Source organism: Cheilinus undulatus, linkage group 2 (assembly GCF_018320785.1).
Source record: "Cheilinus undulatus linkage group 2, ASM1832078v1, whole genome shotgun sequence".
Lineage (NCBI taxonomy): Eukaryota > Metazoa > Chordata > Actinopteri > Labriformes > Labridae > Cheilinus > Cheilinus undulatus.
This window is the reverse complement of record NC_054866.1, coordinates 19,847,166-19,860,782: the sequence shown is the minus strand read 5'-3', so window position 1 is coordinate 19,860,782 and position 13,617 is coordinate 19,847,166. Positions and strand designations below refer to the sequence as shown.

The 13,617-nt window shown below is 38.3% G+C and overlaps 1 protein-coding gene across 1 annotated transcript in view; it reads left to right on the top strand.

Annotated features, from left to right (window-relative positions):
* The first annotated feature begins 2,222 nt into the window (after nt 1-2,222).
* Nucleotides 2,223-13,617, top strand: part of appbp2 (amyloid beta precursor protein (cytoplasmic tail) binding protein 2) — a 28,961-nt gene continuing 17,566 nt past the window's right edge. The window contains exons 1-2 of the mRNA XM_041802432.1: nt 2,223-2,592; nt 13,114-13,202. Of these exons, the coding sequence (XP_041658366.1) occupies nt 2,455-2,592; nt 13,114-13,202 (227 nt within the window). The 5' untranslated portion in view covers nt 2,223-2,454. The remainder of the gene's footprint in view (nt 2,593-13,113; nt 13,203-13,617) is intronic.

Below are 13,617 nucleotides of genomic sequence, written 5' to 3'. Positions count from 1 at the left end.
ATGGGGTCCTTTATTAAAATGGCCGAATTCCTCTATCATGTAAAACCTTCTTTAAGTTAAAAATCCCTGAAATTATATATTTTTTATCGTAAACAATAATGAATTTCATTGCAAAATGTAATCAGTGACTTTGTTGATAATATGCATAAATTTAGACTGATGCTTTGTGTGAGTATACATTTCATGGTAGATCATACTCTACCACAAAGGTAATTACTGTTCTGTTAGTTTGTCACATTAACAACCTTAAAGACTTAAAGAAAAACTGCAAGCTGATACAGAAATTGACTGACCTCAGTACTCTTAGAACATTATGCCCATATTGACGATGGTACTGTCGTTGACTAATTTTACTTACTATGTTTTGAACATGGGACATTTGCTTGTAGTGGAGTATTTTTTCAGTGTGGTCATTGTCTCTTACATGCATTTTAGCAAAGAAGAGCCATAGGTGTTGCCTATCAAACCGTTTTTTTCCCCCTACATCTCCGTTTAGGGGTCCCATAACCTAATAACTTTATTGTCATTGTGAAACTTCTAAGAATTCTAAAAAAAAAAAAAAAAAAAGACGAAAAATAGAAAAAAAAAACAATCAGTGACTCCAATTCTAAGAAGCTAACACAAAACACACCCAAGCTCAACAAAGTAATAAAAAAAGATAAATATAACTTTTTCAAAATCAAAGTGGTAAATGAGAGCAAATATCCGCAAATGTGATCATTTAACAGTGCAAAGCTGTATGACATCATTAAGTTAACATTTAATTGAATGTTATATTTTCAGATATCATCCTTATTATTAGTTGCACAGGATTACCTAAAGGTCTAATGGCTACAATAGATGGAAATAAGCAGTAGCTGTGAACTGTAAGTGAATCACCCCAGTTTAATGCTCTCCACTAACACTATATATTAAACTAATTGCATTGTCTCTAATAAAATAAAATACATTTGAATTCACTTCTTATATTCAGGATTTTCTTTTTACAATCAATAGAAATATTTTGTTAGCATTGCACAACGTCAATTCCATCATCCAATTCTGAAAGGTACAATGTTCTTTTTCAACATAACTTGAAGTATATTTTCAGTCCATATTAAATAATTTAGAGAGACAATGATTAGTTGGCTATACAGTGCATTCACAAACTACTCAGACCCCATTCACTTTTTCCAATTTTGTTATGTTGCAGCCTGATGCCACAGTCACAAAACAAAACAAAAAAATCCTCATTAATCTACACTTAGTATAATGAAAATGTGAAACACAATTTTAGAAATGTTCACAAATTTATGAAAAATAAAAACCAAAATATGATGTCAGCATAGCTCTCAACTTAAATTACTTTTGGTATGAAAAGGAACTGTTGTTAGGTTGGGTGCTTAAATCTTGAAACATTCGTGGGAACAACTTAGTTGCAGCACCTTAAGTGATTATTTGGAGAATGTGAATGTGAATGTGAATGATTATGATCATTTGAAAGGATAGTTAGATTTTGGTGAGAAACAGTTGTTTGGAGGTGAAATGTGTTTATTTTCTTACTGTATAAAATCATTAAATCAAGTAATGCAACTTTGTTTATTTTCTAAGTCTTATTACCTTTTATCCATTAGACTATTTGCATTTTAGCTTGCTGAATAGGCTTTAAACTTTTTTAGTCTGTGATTTTATTATTGAATTCACATAAACACGTGTAATTAATGGATCATCACATTGTGTATTACTGTAGGGTAGTTGTTACATTGCTCTTTGGGAGGTTTTTGTTCTGTTCTGTTAAAAGTAAATTAAAGCATGTTGTTGACAGAATAAGATTGGCTATTGTTTCCTTCTGTCAAATGACGCTGCATGAGGTCCTGGTAAACTACAAGTTGACTGACCAGCTACATCTGCTCTTTAAAGGAAACAAAACAAACATCATGGTATCAGTTAATGTCACCCTTAAATGATTGGTATTGCCAGGAAAAAAAAAACTTGAACGGGGCAGCCAAATTTACTCAAGGCCTGAGTGATTCTCTTAATTATATCCCACGTGTTGTTAAAACTTAAAACAACAACCCTGACGAAGGAATAGACGATTCGTTCACAGTATTTTGAGGTCAAATATTTATAACAACAGAGGATAAATACTTATTTTTGTTTTTGCATTAAAAAGACATATTTCTGCATCGCCTGCACAATTACGTCACTGCGTCAGCGCCAGTTAATGTTTGCGTCGGGACGGGGGGACGGAACTGCTGTAGGGTCGACGAGTAATTGAAGATGAAGGGAGAAAATGGAAATTAAACCGCTGGTTTTATTATCGTGACGGCAGTTTGATTGTTTAAAATTCCCTTTCAAGGCGAATGTTATATGAGGCCCCGCAGAGGACGTGTTTTAATCGCTGTGAGGTAGCGAATGTAGGGAGTGTTGGGGAGGGCTGTAGCTGCTGGGCTTTTTTTGGAGAGGGAAAACAACATGGCGGCGGTGGAGCTCGAATGGATCCCAGAAACACTGTACAACACCGCTATCTCCGCTGTGGTGGACAACTACAGTCGGTCAAGAAGGGACATACGCTCGCTCCCAGAAAATATACAGTTCGATGTCTATTATAAGGTAAGACTTAGCGGGGAAGAGGCTCAGGTATATGTGGCAGCAAGCAGTCTGTACGAGTTTGGAATCAGCTGCTAACACTGTTGCTAACGTTAGCTGAAATACGGTTATGTTAGGTTAGCTCTCCAGGGCGAAAACTGTCTTTTCTTGTCAAGAAAAGGTCTGTTTGCTTTCGGCACCTTATGTTTCACAATACCGAACAGGGTTCACGCTCGACCATTGCTGAATAAGAAGCTATGAACGCCATTGATCCTGGAGCTAATTACATCAGTGATTGTGCAAATGGATTGTGTCACCCATTTAAAATAATACTGTTTGATTGCTGAGTAAGATGTTCTCATCACTAGGCTTGTGTTTTTCCAAGGACTTCACAAAATGCTGCGTATCCCGATACATGGTTAATTAGAATATGTTATGGCCTTAACCGCACCCCCCCTGCTGTATGTGACTGACCCCACTGTGGAGGTCCTGTATACTTGCATTGTGTTGGTGTGTTTTTGCGACCTCAAGAAGCTCATTCACCTGTCAAGCCTGCTGATGAGATGTGGTTGGTGAACAGCTTTAATCAGACAATCAGAAAGGGGTACATAAAGACATACACCTTTTCAAAGCAGGGAAGATAGTGTAGTTTACGTCGTGGTGCTTGTTAGACTCGAGATAATCTTTCTGTTTAACCTTGTGTTTTCATATGCATTCATAAGCGTTCTTGTATTAGAAATTGCATATATGACATATTACTAGAGGATACCTCTAGAAGGAACCACAGAGGTCAGGCTGTATACATCTACCTGATGTGTAGGGTTCTAACTACAAACATGGCAGTGAATATGATAAAACTAACAAAATCAGCATCAGTGATCAATAATAACATCAGGTCAGCGCAGGTCCAGTGCCAGAACACACCTTTAGCACCGAATGTACTCTCCTTGTAGAACATTTTATACATGTATTGGTTTCCATTGCTTTGGTGTTACTCAGTGGCTGTGTGAACTTGTGATGTTTAGCCAAATGCATTTGGGGAAGTTGTTATCACAACGGCTGTTGAAAATAGAGTCCTCGCAAATGCTTCTTGGCGTCATTTTCCCCTTTTAATGTCAAATATACTCATCAGCTACATACTGAATGAAAAACCAAACAAATACAAATGGACTTGGGCTTTTAGAGCACCTTTCCAGTGGTCTGACTACTGAAAGTGCTCTTACACTGCTCTCACACCTTCCTGTTCAAACCCATTCATTTCACATTCACACATTGATGGCAGAGGTTGTTATGGAGTTTTTTTTTTTTTTTTATCCCATTTGCATACGCCATTACATATACTGATGCAGCAGTGGGAGAAATTTGGGGAAAGTGTCTTGTCCAAAGATACATTGACATGTGACTGGGAATGAACCCATGACCTTCAGATTGCCAGTCAACCGAGTCTACCTTCTGATCCACAGTTGCTGAAAGTCATCAGTTTACAGGTTCAGTTGTTGAACCGATAAACCAATCTTATTACCATTGTTTTAACAGGTTAAAACGTCATTTTTCTGAAGCAGAATTTATCTCTCACAAGCGAGTTCGACAGGCATGTTTGTCTGTGTGCAGTGACAAGGACACATCATTTGGATTTGGATATTTATGATCTTTGTAAAATTTTCTTTAAAACTTTTTGCCATTGTTGTTCCTGCTGCAGTGTTGATTGTTAAATCACTACACTGCTCATGCCACATGTGTGCATACTGCATCACGTATGTGTTGTGTTAATTTTTTAGGACGTGCACAGCTGACATGCCAAACTAATGTAGTGGTTCCATGGAAACCATCATGTGTGCGCATTATCAACAGCAAGTAAATCTCCAGAATCTCCAGCCTTAGGAGGCAGTCTTTAATCAGATGAGGCAAAGGATAAGTTAAATTTCAGATCAAGCACACATTCACCTCAGTAGATTTGTCTTGTTTGACAAATTAGCTGTAAGGGTGCTGTTTCACTTGCTATTTGGTTTAGTAAGTTAAGCATCTTTGTTAAATGTTGTCATTAAACCTATGTTAGATTATATTTTGTTATTTATATATATTCTTTTATTTGATCAGCCCCCATGGCTCTTTTCATTGCAGTGTTGCCTCATAGTTTGAATGGTAACACAAATGAGATATGGGCAACTGACAAAATGGAAGAAAAATAGAATATGTGCTTAAATGAAGGACATCTAAACTGACAGAGATCTCTAGCTTTTACTTAAGACAGAGTGGGCCTTGATAGATGGCTAGTAATCAGGTTTCCTAATATTTATGTTCTTGATTTCAAGTACAAAAAACAAAACAAAACATGGAGTTTGATTTGGATTTGAATATAAAACTTTCATTTAATGTCAACTGTAAACAAACACCAAATAAACTTAACATAAATGCATTTAAATAAAAAATACAATAGCTTATATAAAGTGTTGCACCCCATGTACGCTGGCATTCTGTGTTCAAGTCCTGCACGTGGCTCTTTCACCGCATGTCTTTCCCCACTTTCTCCTCCCTGTTTCCAACCCTATCTACTGTCCTATCTCTCTAAAATAAAGGTAAAAACAATCCACAAAATAAATCTTTTGGGCTTGTTGGCCTGTCTACTAGCTCCGCTCCTGATCAGGATGTGAACCATTCTCCTTGAAGCGGAGAGGGGATATGCTGATGGCTAATCTCCACAGACAGAAAACTTTATAGGAGTGTTGGTGCTGAAGATTATTACACAGACATGCTTTGTAAATCAGATCTTGAGATGGAGCAGATAGAAGTGCCATAGTTTTAGGTAGGACTGAATGACCTACAGAAGCTGAGGTCTTTTCTTTATTCATCCTCATTTTTAAATCTTAAAGTACCTAAAAGACTAAATTTTTTAGTGCTGAACTACATTTCTATATTTGTATCAGTACTGATATTGGTATTTCCTAAAATGAAATACAAGAAAATATTTTTGACATGATAAGATATTCAATAAAATCTATGAGAGACTGATACTCTTATTCAACATCGTTTAGCTCTCTTAAAAACACTCTGGTCTGTGAGGCAGTGCTCCTCTTAAGGCGACCACCTGTATCCTTATGTCGCATCTGTATCAGCTGCAACAGGTGACATCCATAGTGTCAGCTGCAGAGTCTGGCTGCCTGCGGTCCATACACGGAGGATTATGTGCGATGTGTGAAGTGCCATTGGGCTTGTATTTGAAATGCGCCAGTAATATAAAATGAATTGATTTGTCACAAGTTTCAAACATCGTGCCCAACTTGAGTCTGAAGCCAAGGCCAAGTTAACCTAAAGACTCATCTGCCTGTCTAGCACACACACAGACACTATCCTTGCTGTCATCACACCAGTGCTATGAGGAAAAAAAACCTCATCGCACAGACCATTTTGTGTGCTGCACTGTACAGCTGTGCTTGTTGTCTTCTTTTATGCCTTGCGTTAGGGTGCAAGTGTTTTTTTAATTGTCTGGAAAAAAAGATACCCATAAAACAATGCATGAATCAGTTTCTGCATTAGTTTCACATCATTAGGATAACGATAATCATTATTTACAGTCTCTTTCATAGAAACAGAGGCATTTACATCTTCAGTCACTTATAGGTCATTTCCACCAAGCAGTCTGGCTTAATTCAGTGTGGAACGGCATGCATTTTTTTGCGTTTCCATAGAGCAAAAGTTGGAAAGGGTCCCAAAAAAACAGCCTGTACCGTCCCACTTTTCAGCACCCTTCCATAGGGGTGCCAATCTTGCCTACCCGTACCAAAAAGGTGGAGCTACACACACAACAATAGGGGCTGCACTGACGTCACGTCAGCACGCGACTCAGCTGCTCGCCTCCGGGCTTCAAAACACCGAAGTCTGCGCTGTGAGAAGTGGGCAAAAACGGGAGAAAAGCGGACTAATATCTGCCTAAATTGGAAATATTTGGACTCGACAGAGATCCAAACTGTTTCCTAGTCCATGGATATTGATATTTGGCCACAAATCAAGTTTCCTGACAGTTATCTAGACCTGATTTTAAGTACACATAGCAGAGCCCAAAGGCTCACATCAACCCGATTCATCCGCGATGGATGAGAAACTAAATTAATGCGGAAGTTTTGTGATTACGAAGCCTTGGATCAGTTCATTCTTCTCTGTAACTAGTTATTAATCTACTTCTTACTTTAGGTAACCTGTGAAAACATCGCTCTGTGGTTGTTGAATGTGTTTGTAAAACTTCAGGCTGCAGACTATTTTAAAACCAGATCAGCACACCCAGGATTTCTGACTTAATCTGGTTTGATTTTAACACCAGCTGAACTTTTCCTTTCTTTTTAATGCGGTGAATTCTCACAGTGCAGCTCTAAACTTTCAGATTTTGTCATATCAACTGTTCTAGACTAGATATATTCACATATAAATGTAGCGTTATGAGTCAAACTGTCTCTGTACACATATTCCAACAGCTGTGGAGCTGTACTGACAGTGGTTAACATCATTAAAATATAGTTATTTTTTTAAAAAGCACTTTCAGCTGAAATAAAGCTGTTTACTGCTTATTCCCTACTGATTTCTGTCACTCTTCCTTTCTATAACTCTGCTCCTGGAACAGCAGACTCGCGCTGCATGTGACTTCACATTCATCGCCTTTACAGCCCGCCCACTAAGCGAGGGCATGGGTGTCTGTGGAAACACAAACTATTTTGGTTTAGCATACCAAACCATACCAAACTGAACTGAATCAAACCGGACCCCCCAATGGAAACACGGCTATTCTGGAGGAATTATGCATTATCCAACAAACTACAACCAAGGACCTGTTTCATGTACAGCTTAAAATATTTTTACTTCATTGCTTTTCTCATTCTTGCTGCCTTAGTGAGTGGTATTGTGTTTGCAAAGTTTTTCTGTCACATTTTATATCTGCTACTTATCAGTACTAATCTCAAATATTCCCTAAACAGTGATATGTCTAGCTGCAGCTCAACCTTTTATATCACATGCTCACATGCCAAGGCTTTATCATTCAAGTTTACCACCACAACCAAAGAATATTACCAGAATATGGCAAATTAAATAATTCTTCAGCATGCTGTATTCCCCCTGGTCACGACAGGGGGACAATGGGAGCATGCACATATGGCAGCCTGGGTTGGGTGGAAAGGTGCTGATCAAAGCTTTTCTTCTCTGCCGATGAGCACCTTATGTCCATGGGGCTGATAGGCTAGCTTGTGTTTTTGTGTATGTGGTTGTCATGTGAGTGTTTGTTTCAATGTGTGAGTATACCTGAGACCAAGACAAAAATCTGATATGTTTGAGAGGTCCTGTGAGAGATATCCTTTGTTAAATGTCAACAAACTTGTTCAGAAAGTTCTAAGATTCTTTTAACCAGATCGTCTGTAAAATTGTCTCAGACAGCAAATGTAAAAAAGCAGTAAACTTAATAGACTTGAGAACAAAATTCCATCCCCTATGACCCATATATAATGGCTCATTAAGCAAAAAACAGGACTGCTTTTGAGTTTAATCATGACAGCAACCAGAATTTTGAAAATGTGAGCTCATGAATACAGCTCTCTTTTAAGTTTTGGCATCTGTTCCGTCAGCCACATGATAACTAAATCTGTTTATGTATGGTCTACTCCAGGATCTTACTACTTGACCAGTGTAAAGTGGAGCTAAGACATTTTTCCTTAACTAGACACTGGAAAACACTCATGTTTTGGGATTTCACCATATTTGTTTATGACTGCTAAACTGTCTCTGACTTTTAGAAGTAATGAGAAGGCAGAAGCTTTCCTCAAAGTTTCCTTACATGGTGGTGGCTTGTGAGAGAATATGTGTCATCAAAGAGATGGAAATGGTTACAGTAGAACGAACATAGTCTAAACACACCCTAAATCAAAATACAGAATAATTTCTTAACTGTCACTGATAAGGGAATCAGTAAGATTAAGTATGAATGATGTTGATGGATTGAACCAATTGGGAATGGGTTTTCAGCTGGAACCAGTTCTTGATTCCCTTCCCTAACTGTCTGTGGTGTAATGTGATATGAATGTTGGCCACTTGTGTGGTATATTGAACTATTATGATTAGCTGTGCTCTGTGATTGTAACCTTGCAAAGCAGATGGATATGTCCGTTTCCTTGTTTCTCACTGGTGAATCTATCTTGCAAAGCTTCCATTTGAATTGTTGGGGCCCGGTTAGAAAGTGACAGGACCAATCAAGCGACGAGGGGCAGTACTTTCAGGCATGGCAGAGTCATGACATAAACAAGCAGCAGCAAGGCTGGTGTAGTTATGGAGGAAGAGATTAGCATGGATGCTGCTAAAGCGCCAGTTTTATCAGAACTTGACCACAATTCTTTGTTAAAAGAAGAACAAAGAAGTGAGCAGTGAGTTGTTTTCTTTTCAGAAACAACAGAAGTCAAGTACTTACATGTCTACAATCGCCATGTTTCGTGTTATTCCTCAGTAGCTGCGCACGCGCAGCTCGATAGCGGCTACGTCATGTTTTGTTGCTCTGATTGGCCCGCAGAGATGTGACAGACAGAACGTTCATCCAATCACACTTTGAGTTTCTTTTCAAAGTCTCTGCCTTTTCTCAAAAGTTTCCTATTGAAGCTTTCCCAGATGGATGTGTGAAACACATCCATCTGGCGTCTCAGGTTACTGTGATGGTACTTTTTCCAAAAAATGTAAACAGATGATGATTCAAATATTGGACCTTTAGTTCAATTTCCAATTTCAACTTGTGTTGCTCACCAGTTAATTAGAGAACTGTTTGTGATTATTGTTGCTGGTGAAATGCAAACTCAGAGAATCATCGTCTTTGATGAAGAGAAAATCAGGTCGCTTGTCAGTCACAGTGCAAAGTGTTTGGATCAATCTCTGTTGATGGATATGATCATTTTATTTCTTTCCATGCCTTTACTAACTTTAAATTCATTTTTTTGCTTTTTATAAACACAGAAAAAAATGTGGAAAAAGGACATTGCTTTGCAATCAGTGAAAGATTTAATTGGCAGATGAATAAAATATATACAGACTCACAGAGGCACATAGATAAAAAGATGTTTATGTCTGCTACCCTTACATGTTTAACATGATTCTCACTCTGCAGGAAAGCTGCAATGACCCCTCGTACCCCAAACTGCAACATCATACTTAAAACAGGTGTTTCTGGATTTTTGTCCCAATTCTGTCATTACACTGAAAAGTGCTGAGGCACTTTTGCATAATTTGTGCTGGCATTTATAACAACAGACGAGACTTTGTACGATAAAATGTTCTCTTTACTGAGGAACTTCTGGTTTCACGCTTTCAATCCTGATTTGCAATGCGAATTTGGGTTAAACCATTTTCTTGTCTTCTGTGATAAAAGCAGCGATATGCCTTATGCAAGACTGAAAAAGACAGCTTGTGGCCATGTTTTAAAGCCCATGAAGAGCTCTCAATCTGCATTAAATGTCACGGAGCAGATATTGTTTATTATGATGAGCTGATATCTTACTATCATATGTGTGCAGGCAGGGTTTGAGGTAGCGTTAGTTACCTTTACTAGGTCCCCTTTGAAATGGGAACTGGGTCTAAGATGAGCTCCTGTTAATGTGTTTTTGACCTACATTTGACCCATTTGTGTGAGACTGCTTTCACAAGTTAGCTTGGTCATCACTGTTATGAAGGCATTAAAGCTACAACAGTCACTACAACAGCAGCACCATACAGTGTTGTGTAATTAGATTATATAAATGCGATCTGAATTTAAGTTTTGTTTCTCATGTTTTCCGTGTCTTTCTGAACCACTCACAGTATCTCAGACACTCCCTGCTTTTTTGGTTCCACTTAGAAATACTATTTTATAGAGTATTTTTTATACTTGTGCTGTGATGTTTGGCTTGTGTTAAAAAGATACTATATTCTTAACAGTTACCTTATTTGATATGCCACATTGCAAGCGGTAAGAATATTGGGTTTGGGTAGTCTTTGCCACAGCAGCGACCCTGCATGTGGTTTTGTGAAGGAGATTTGGGCTATACCTGACACAGTGGCGCAAACTGAGCCTCAGTCCATGGGAAGATGCTCTGGGTGTGCAGCTGGTGTGATCTTTATCTACATGATTTAACTGATTCATGATGTGTTCTGCTTGCCAGAGTTATATTCTACGCTCTGTCATTTATTCTGTTAATACATCCAATTACAAACAGCATTGATTTAAATTTTTTGATTTAAAGAGGAAAAACTACCTTCATAGTGTCAGATTTGGGCTTTTAATGACTTGTATTTTGTTGCCATGGTATCAAACAAGTATCAACATAGTTAGACTTTTACTAAGAGTGGGTGTAAGTGTTCCTTCAATAAAACTAAATAGATAAATGAATAATTCTCCATTTTGACTAAACATTTACCTCACATTTATGTAGCAATCAACAAGCATTTCACTCTAAATGGTTCTTAATTTTCTGAGCCTTTAGGCCTGACTTCTATTTTTGAAATGATTCAGTCAGTAGTACACTCAGCAGCTGTTTGGTCACTTTCAGTCACTGGGAAGTTTCTCACAATTTTGATGACAAAGTTAACTGCTTAATTTCCTTCCACCCCTCAGTGTTTTAACTCATCATTTTTGTAACCTTTAAAAAATTTGCTTCGTAGAAACTGGGAGTAGTTGTGGAAGTTGTTGACTTAACATGCATGAAAGACATTCAGACTGCCTAGTCTTGGTTTTCAACATCCTCCATGCTACATTGGTTCCACCTAGCAAAATGCACAGGTCCACCAAAACAAAAAATCCACCTGTGCACCGATGACAGTGACTTTGAACATACACAGACCTGCCATAAACACAGAATAATATAAAACTGAACTGAATAAATTGGCTGTGATTGCTGCATCTTTAATCAGGGGCTGTGAGCAGACCTGGTGCTAGCGTATTTCTATTAGTGCCTAGCTGGTGTTAATGGGAAAGATCTCTGGGGTCTTGTCCACACAGAGATGAAAATCTATTCCTGTTTCCTTTAAAAAGTTTTACTTGAACATGAATAGTTTCAAGAAATGTCAGCATAAGCACAAAACTATTCAAAATGAACTATGCCAGGCATGTAAGTAGCACTGTTAGGCTGCAATGAAAATGCATCAGAAATAGAGAAGATGATTATGGATCAAGCACCCAAAACTTTCTCCTGGCTGCCCTTCTTGTTGCACTCAGCAATGGATCTAATATCATGTGGTGTATGCTGTTCTTCATAACCATTTGTTGCTCATGGGGGTAGTAGAGTACTAGATGACATTTATGTATTTTGCCATTATTGTTGATGTTTTCTGGGCTCGCGCATGCATGTTTAGTGGGCTATGACGTAATTGTTTCAGGAAGGATGCACTTGGTTGTACACATGGAGATGAAATTGTTGCCATATAGAGATTTGTTCACTCTGGACCTGGTTTCAAAAAGTAGCATTTTTTGACTCCCAAAACGCAGGCTCCATGTGAATGAAACGCCAGTACAATAAAATACCCTTGTGGATACTCCTAAATGGGCTCCGTGTAGTTGGCCCCTTGGTTGGTCATCATTCCCAATGTTTTTTTGAGAAGCTGAACTGTCCACAGAAATTGACTCCACAGAAAAATGAAGAGAAAAAGATACTAAAACCAGAGAAAATGCAAAACAAAGCAGTTTTTCGAAATAAGAGGTGATCTCTTTCTGACATATTAAAGACTGTTAGCCAGCTACTTCCAACTTAAGCTGGGTGTCTGTCTCTCTGTTTAGATGTCAGATAACTGAAAGTCTTTGGATAAAATTGTTAATTAAAATTCTCTACTGTAACATGAGAACAGGACCTAAATCACACAAAGTGTCTTGGTGTGCCCCTGCTGTCACTTTTGGAAAACTCTGATAAACATGTTTTTTAATAGGTAAAACTTGAGTCTGCTGTTGGTTTAAAAGTTTTTATACAATTTTTCACATTTTAGATTCAAGGCAGAAAGGATTCTGGCTTCCTGCTGGATCTCTAACGTGAGGTTGTCAAATAGGAAATAGATAAATATTTGTGAGATTTTTTTGTGACTGTGCTTCATCGTGTATGAGTTGATTGAGTTCACTTGCCGTACAAATGGTATGCAAGTAAGCAGCTCTCATTCTAAACCTCGGCAACATTACTAGCCAATCAGAAGCCCTTTAGATTTCATCTGATAAATACTGTTAAGAAGCCCCCCCCCGGCCCTCCCATAGACCCCACCATGGAGAGCTACTGAATATAACCGCTTCCAGCTGAGTGCATTTTGATGACAGGCTAGACATCAGCAGATTTTTTTGTATCAACTACACAACAGACAACATTTTAAAGAGTACCGTATAACACAAATGCAATAGAAATCATTCAAAGTAAGATGACACCCCACCATTGCTGAGATATTTTGACCTAGTCTGATTAGCTGTACGCTTGTGACTAGATATAACACTCCTAATGGATCTGTTGACATGGTTTATTTGCATCAATAGTGAGCATCCTTCCTCACCTCATCCCTCTATCTCTGTATGTCTTTCAGCTTTACCAGCAGGGCCGGCTCTGCCAGCTGGGAGGAGAGTTCTGTGAGCTGGAGGTGTTTGCTAAAGTGCTGCGGGCTTCAGACAAAAGGTGAGAACATAATGGGGGTGAAACTGTGCCTGAAACCTCACACTGTCCTCACTGACCCATCAGTTATCTTACCTAACAGGTCTGTGTTCCCTTTAAACAGGTGGTTATCAGAGTGGGTTATTCTTTTTGTGCTAACAGCTAAAGTCATTGAACACCAAATAGAGAGAGGGATTTTTAAAAAGTGGATGTTGCCACTTTGAAGTCACCCACCAATTTGTGTAACACTGTTTTGAAGCTTAAAGTTTAGCATTTTTTCATGGCCAGCTTCACTTATTTTAGTCTAGTGTGACCACATTTGGACTACAGGAGTAAAAGGATGTTAAAGACTTGTCAATCACAGGTATTAACTCCATACCATATTTTATCCTTTATTTTACTTGAAGACCACATTGTGGTCGTTACCATAATCCCATAA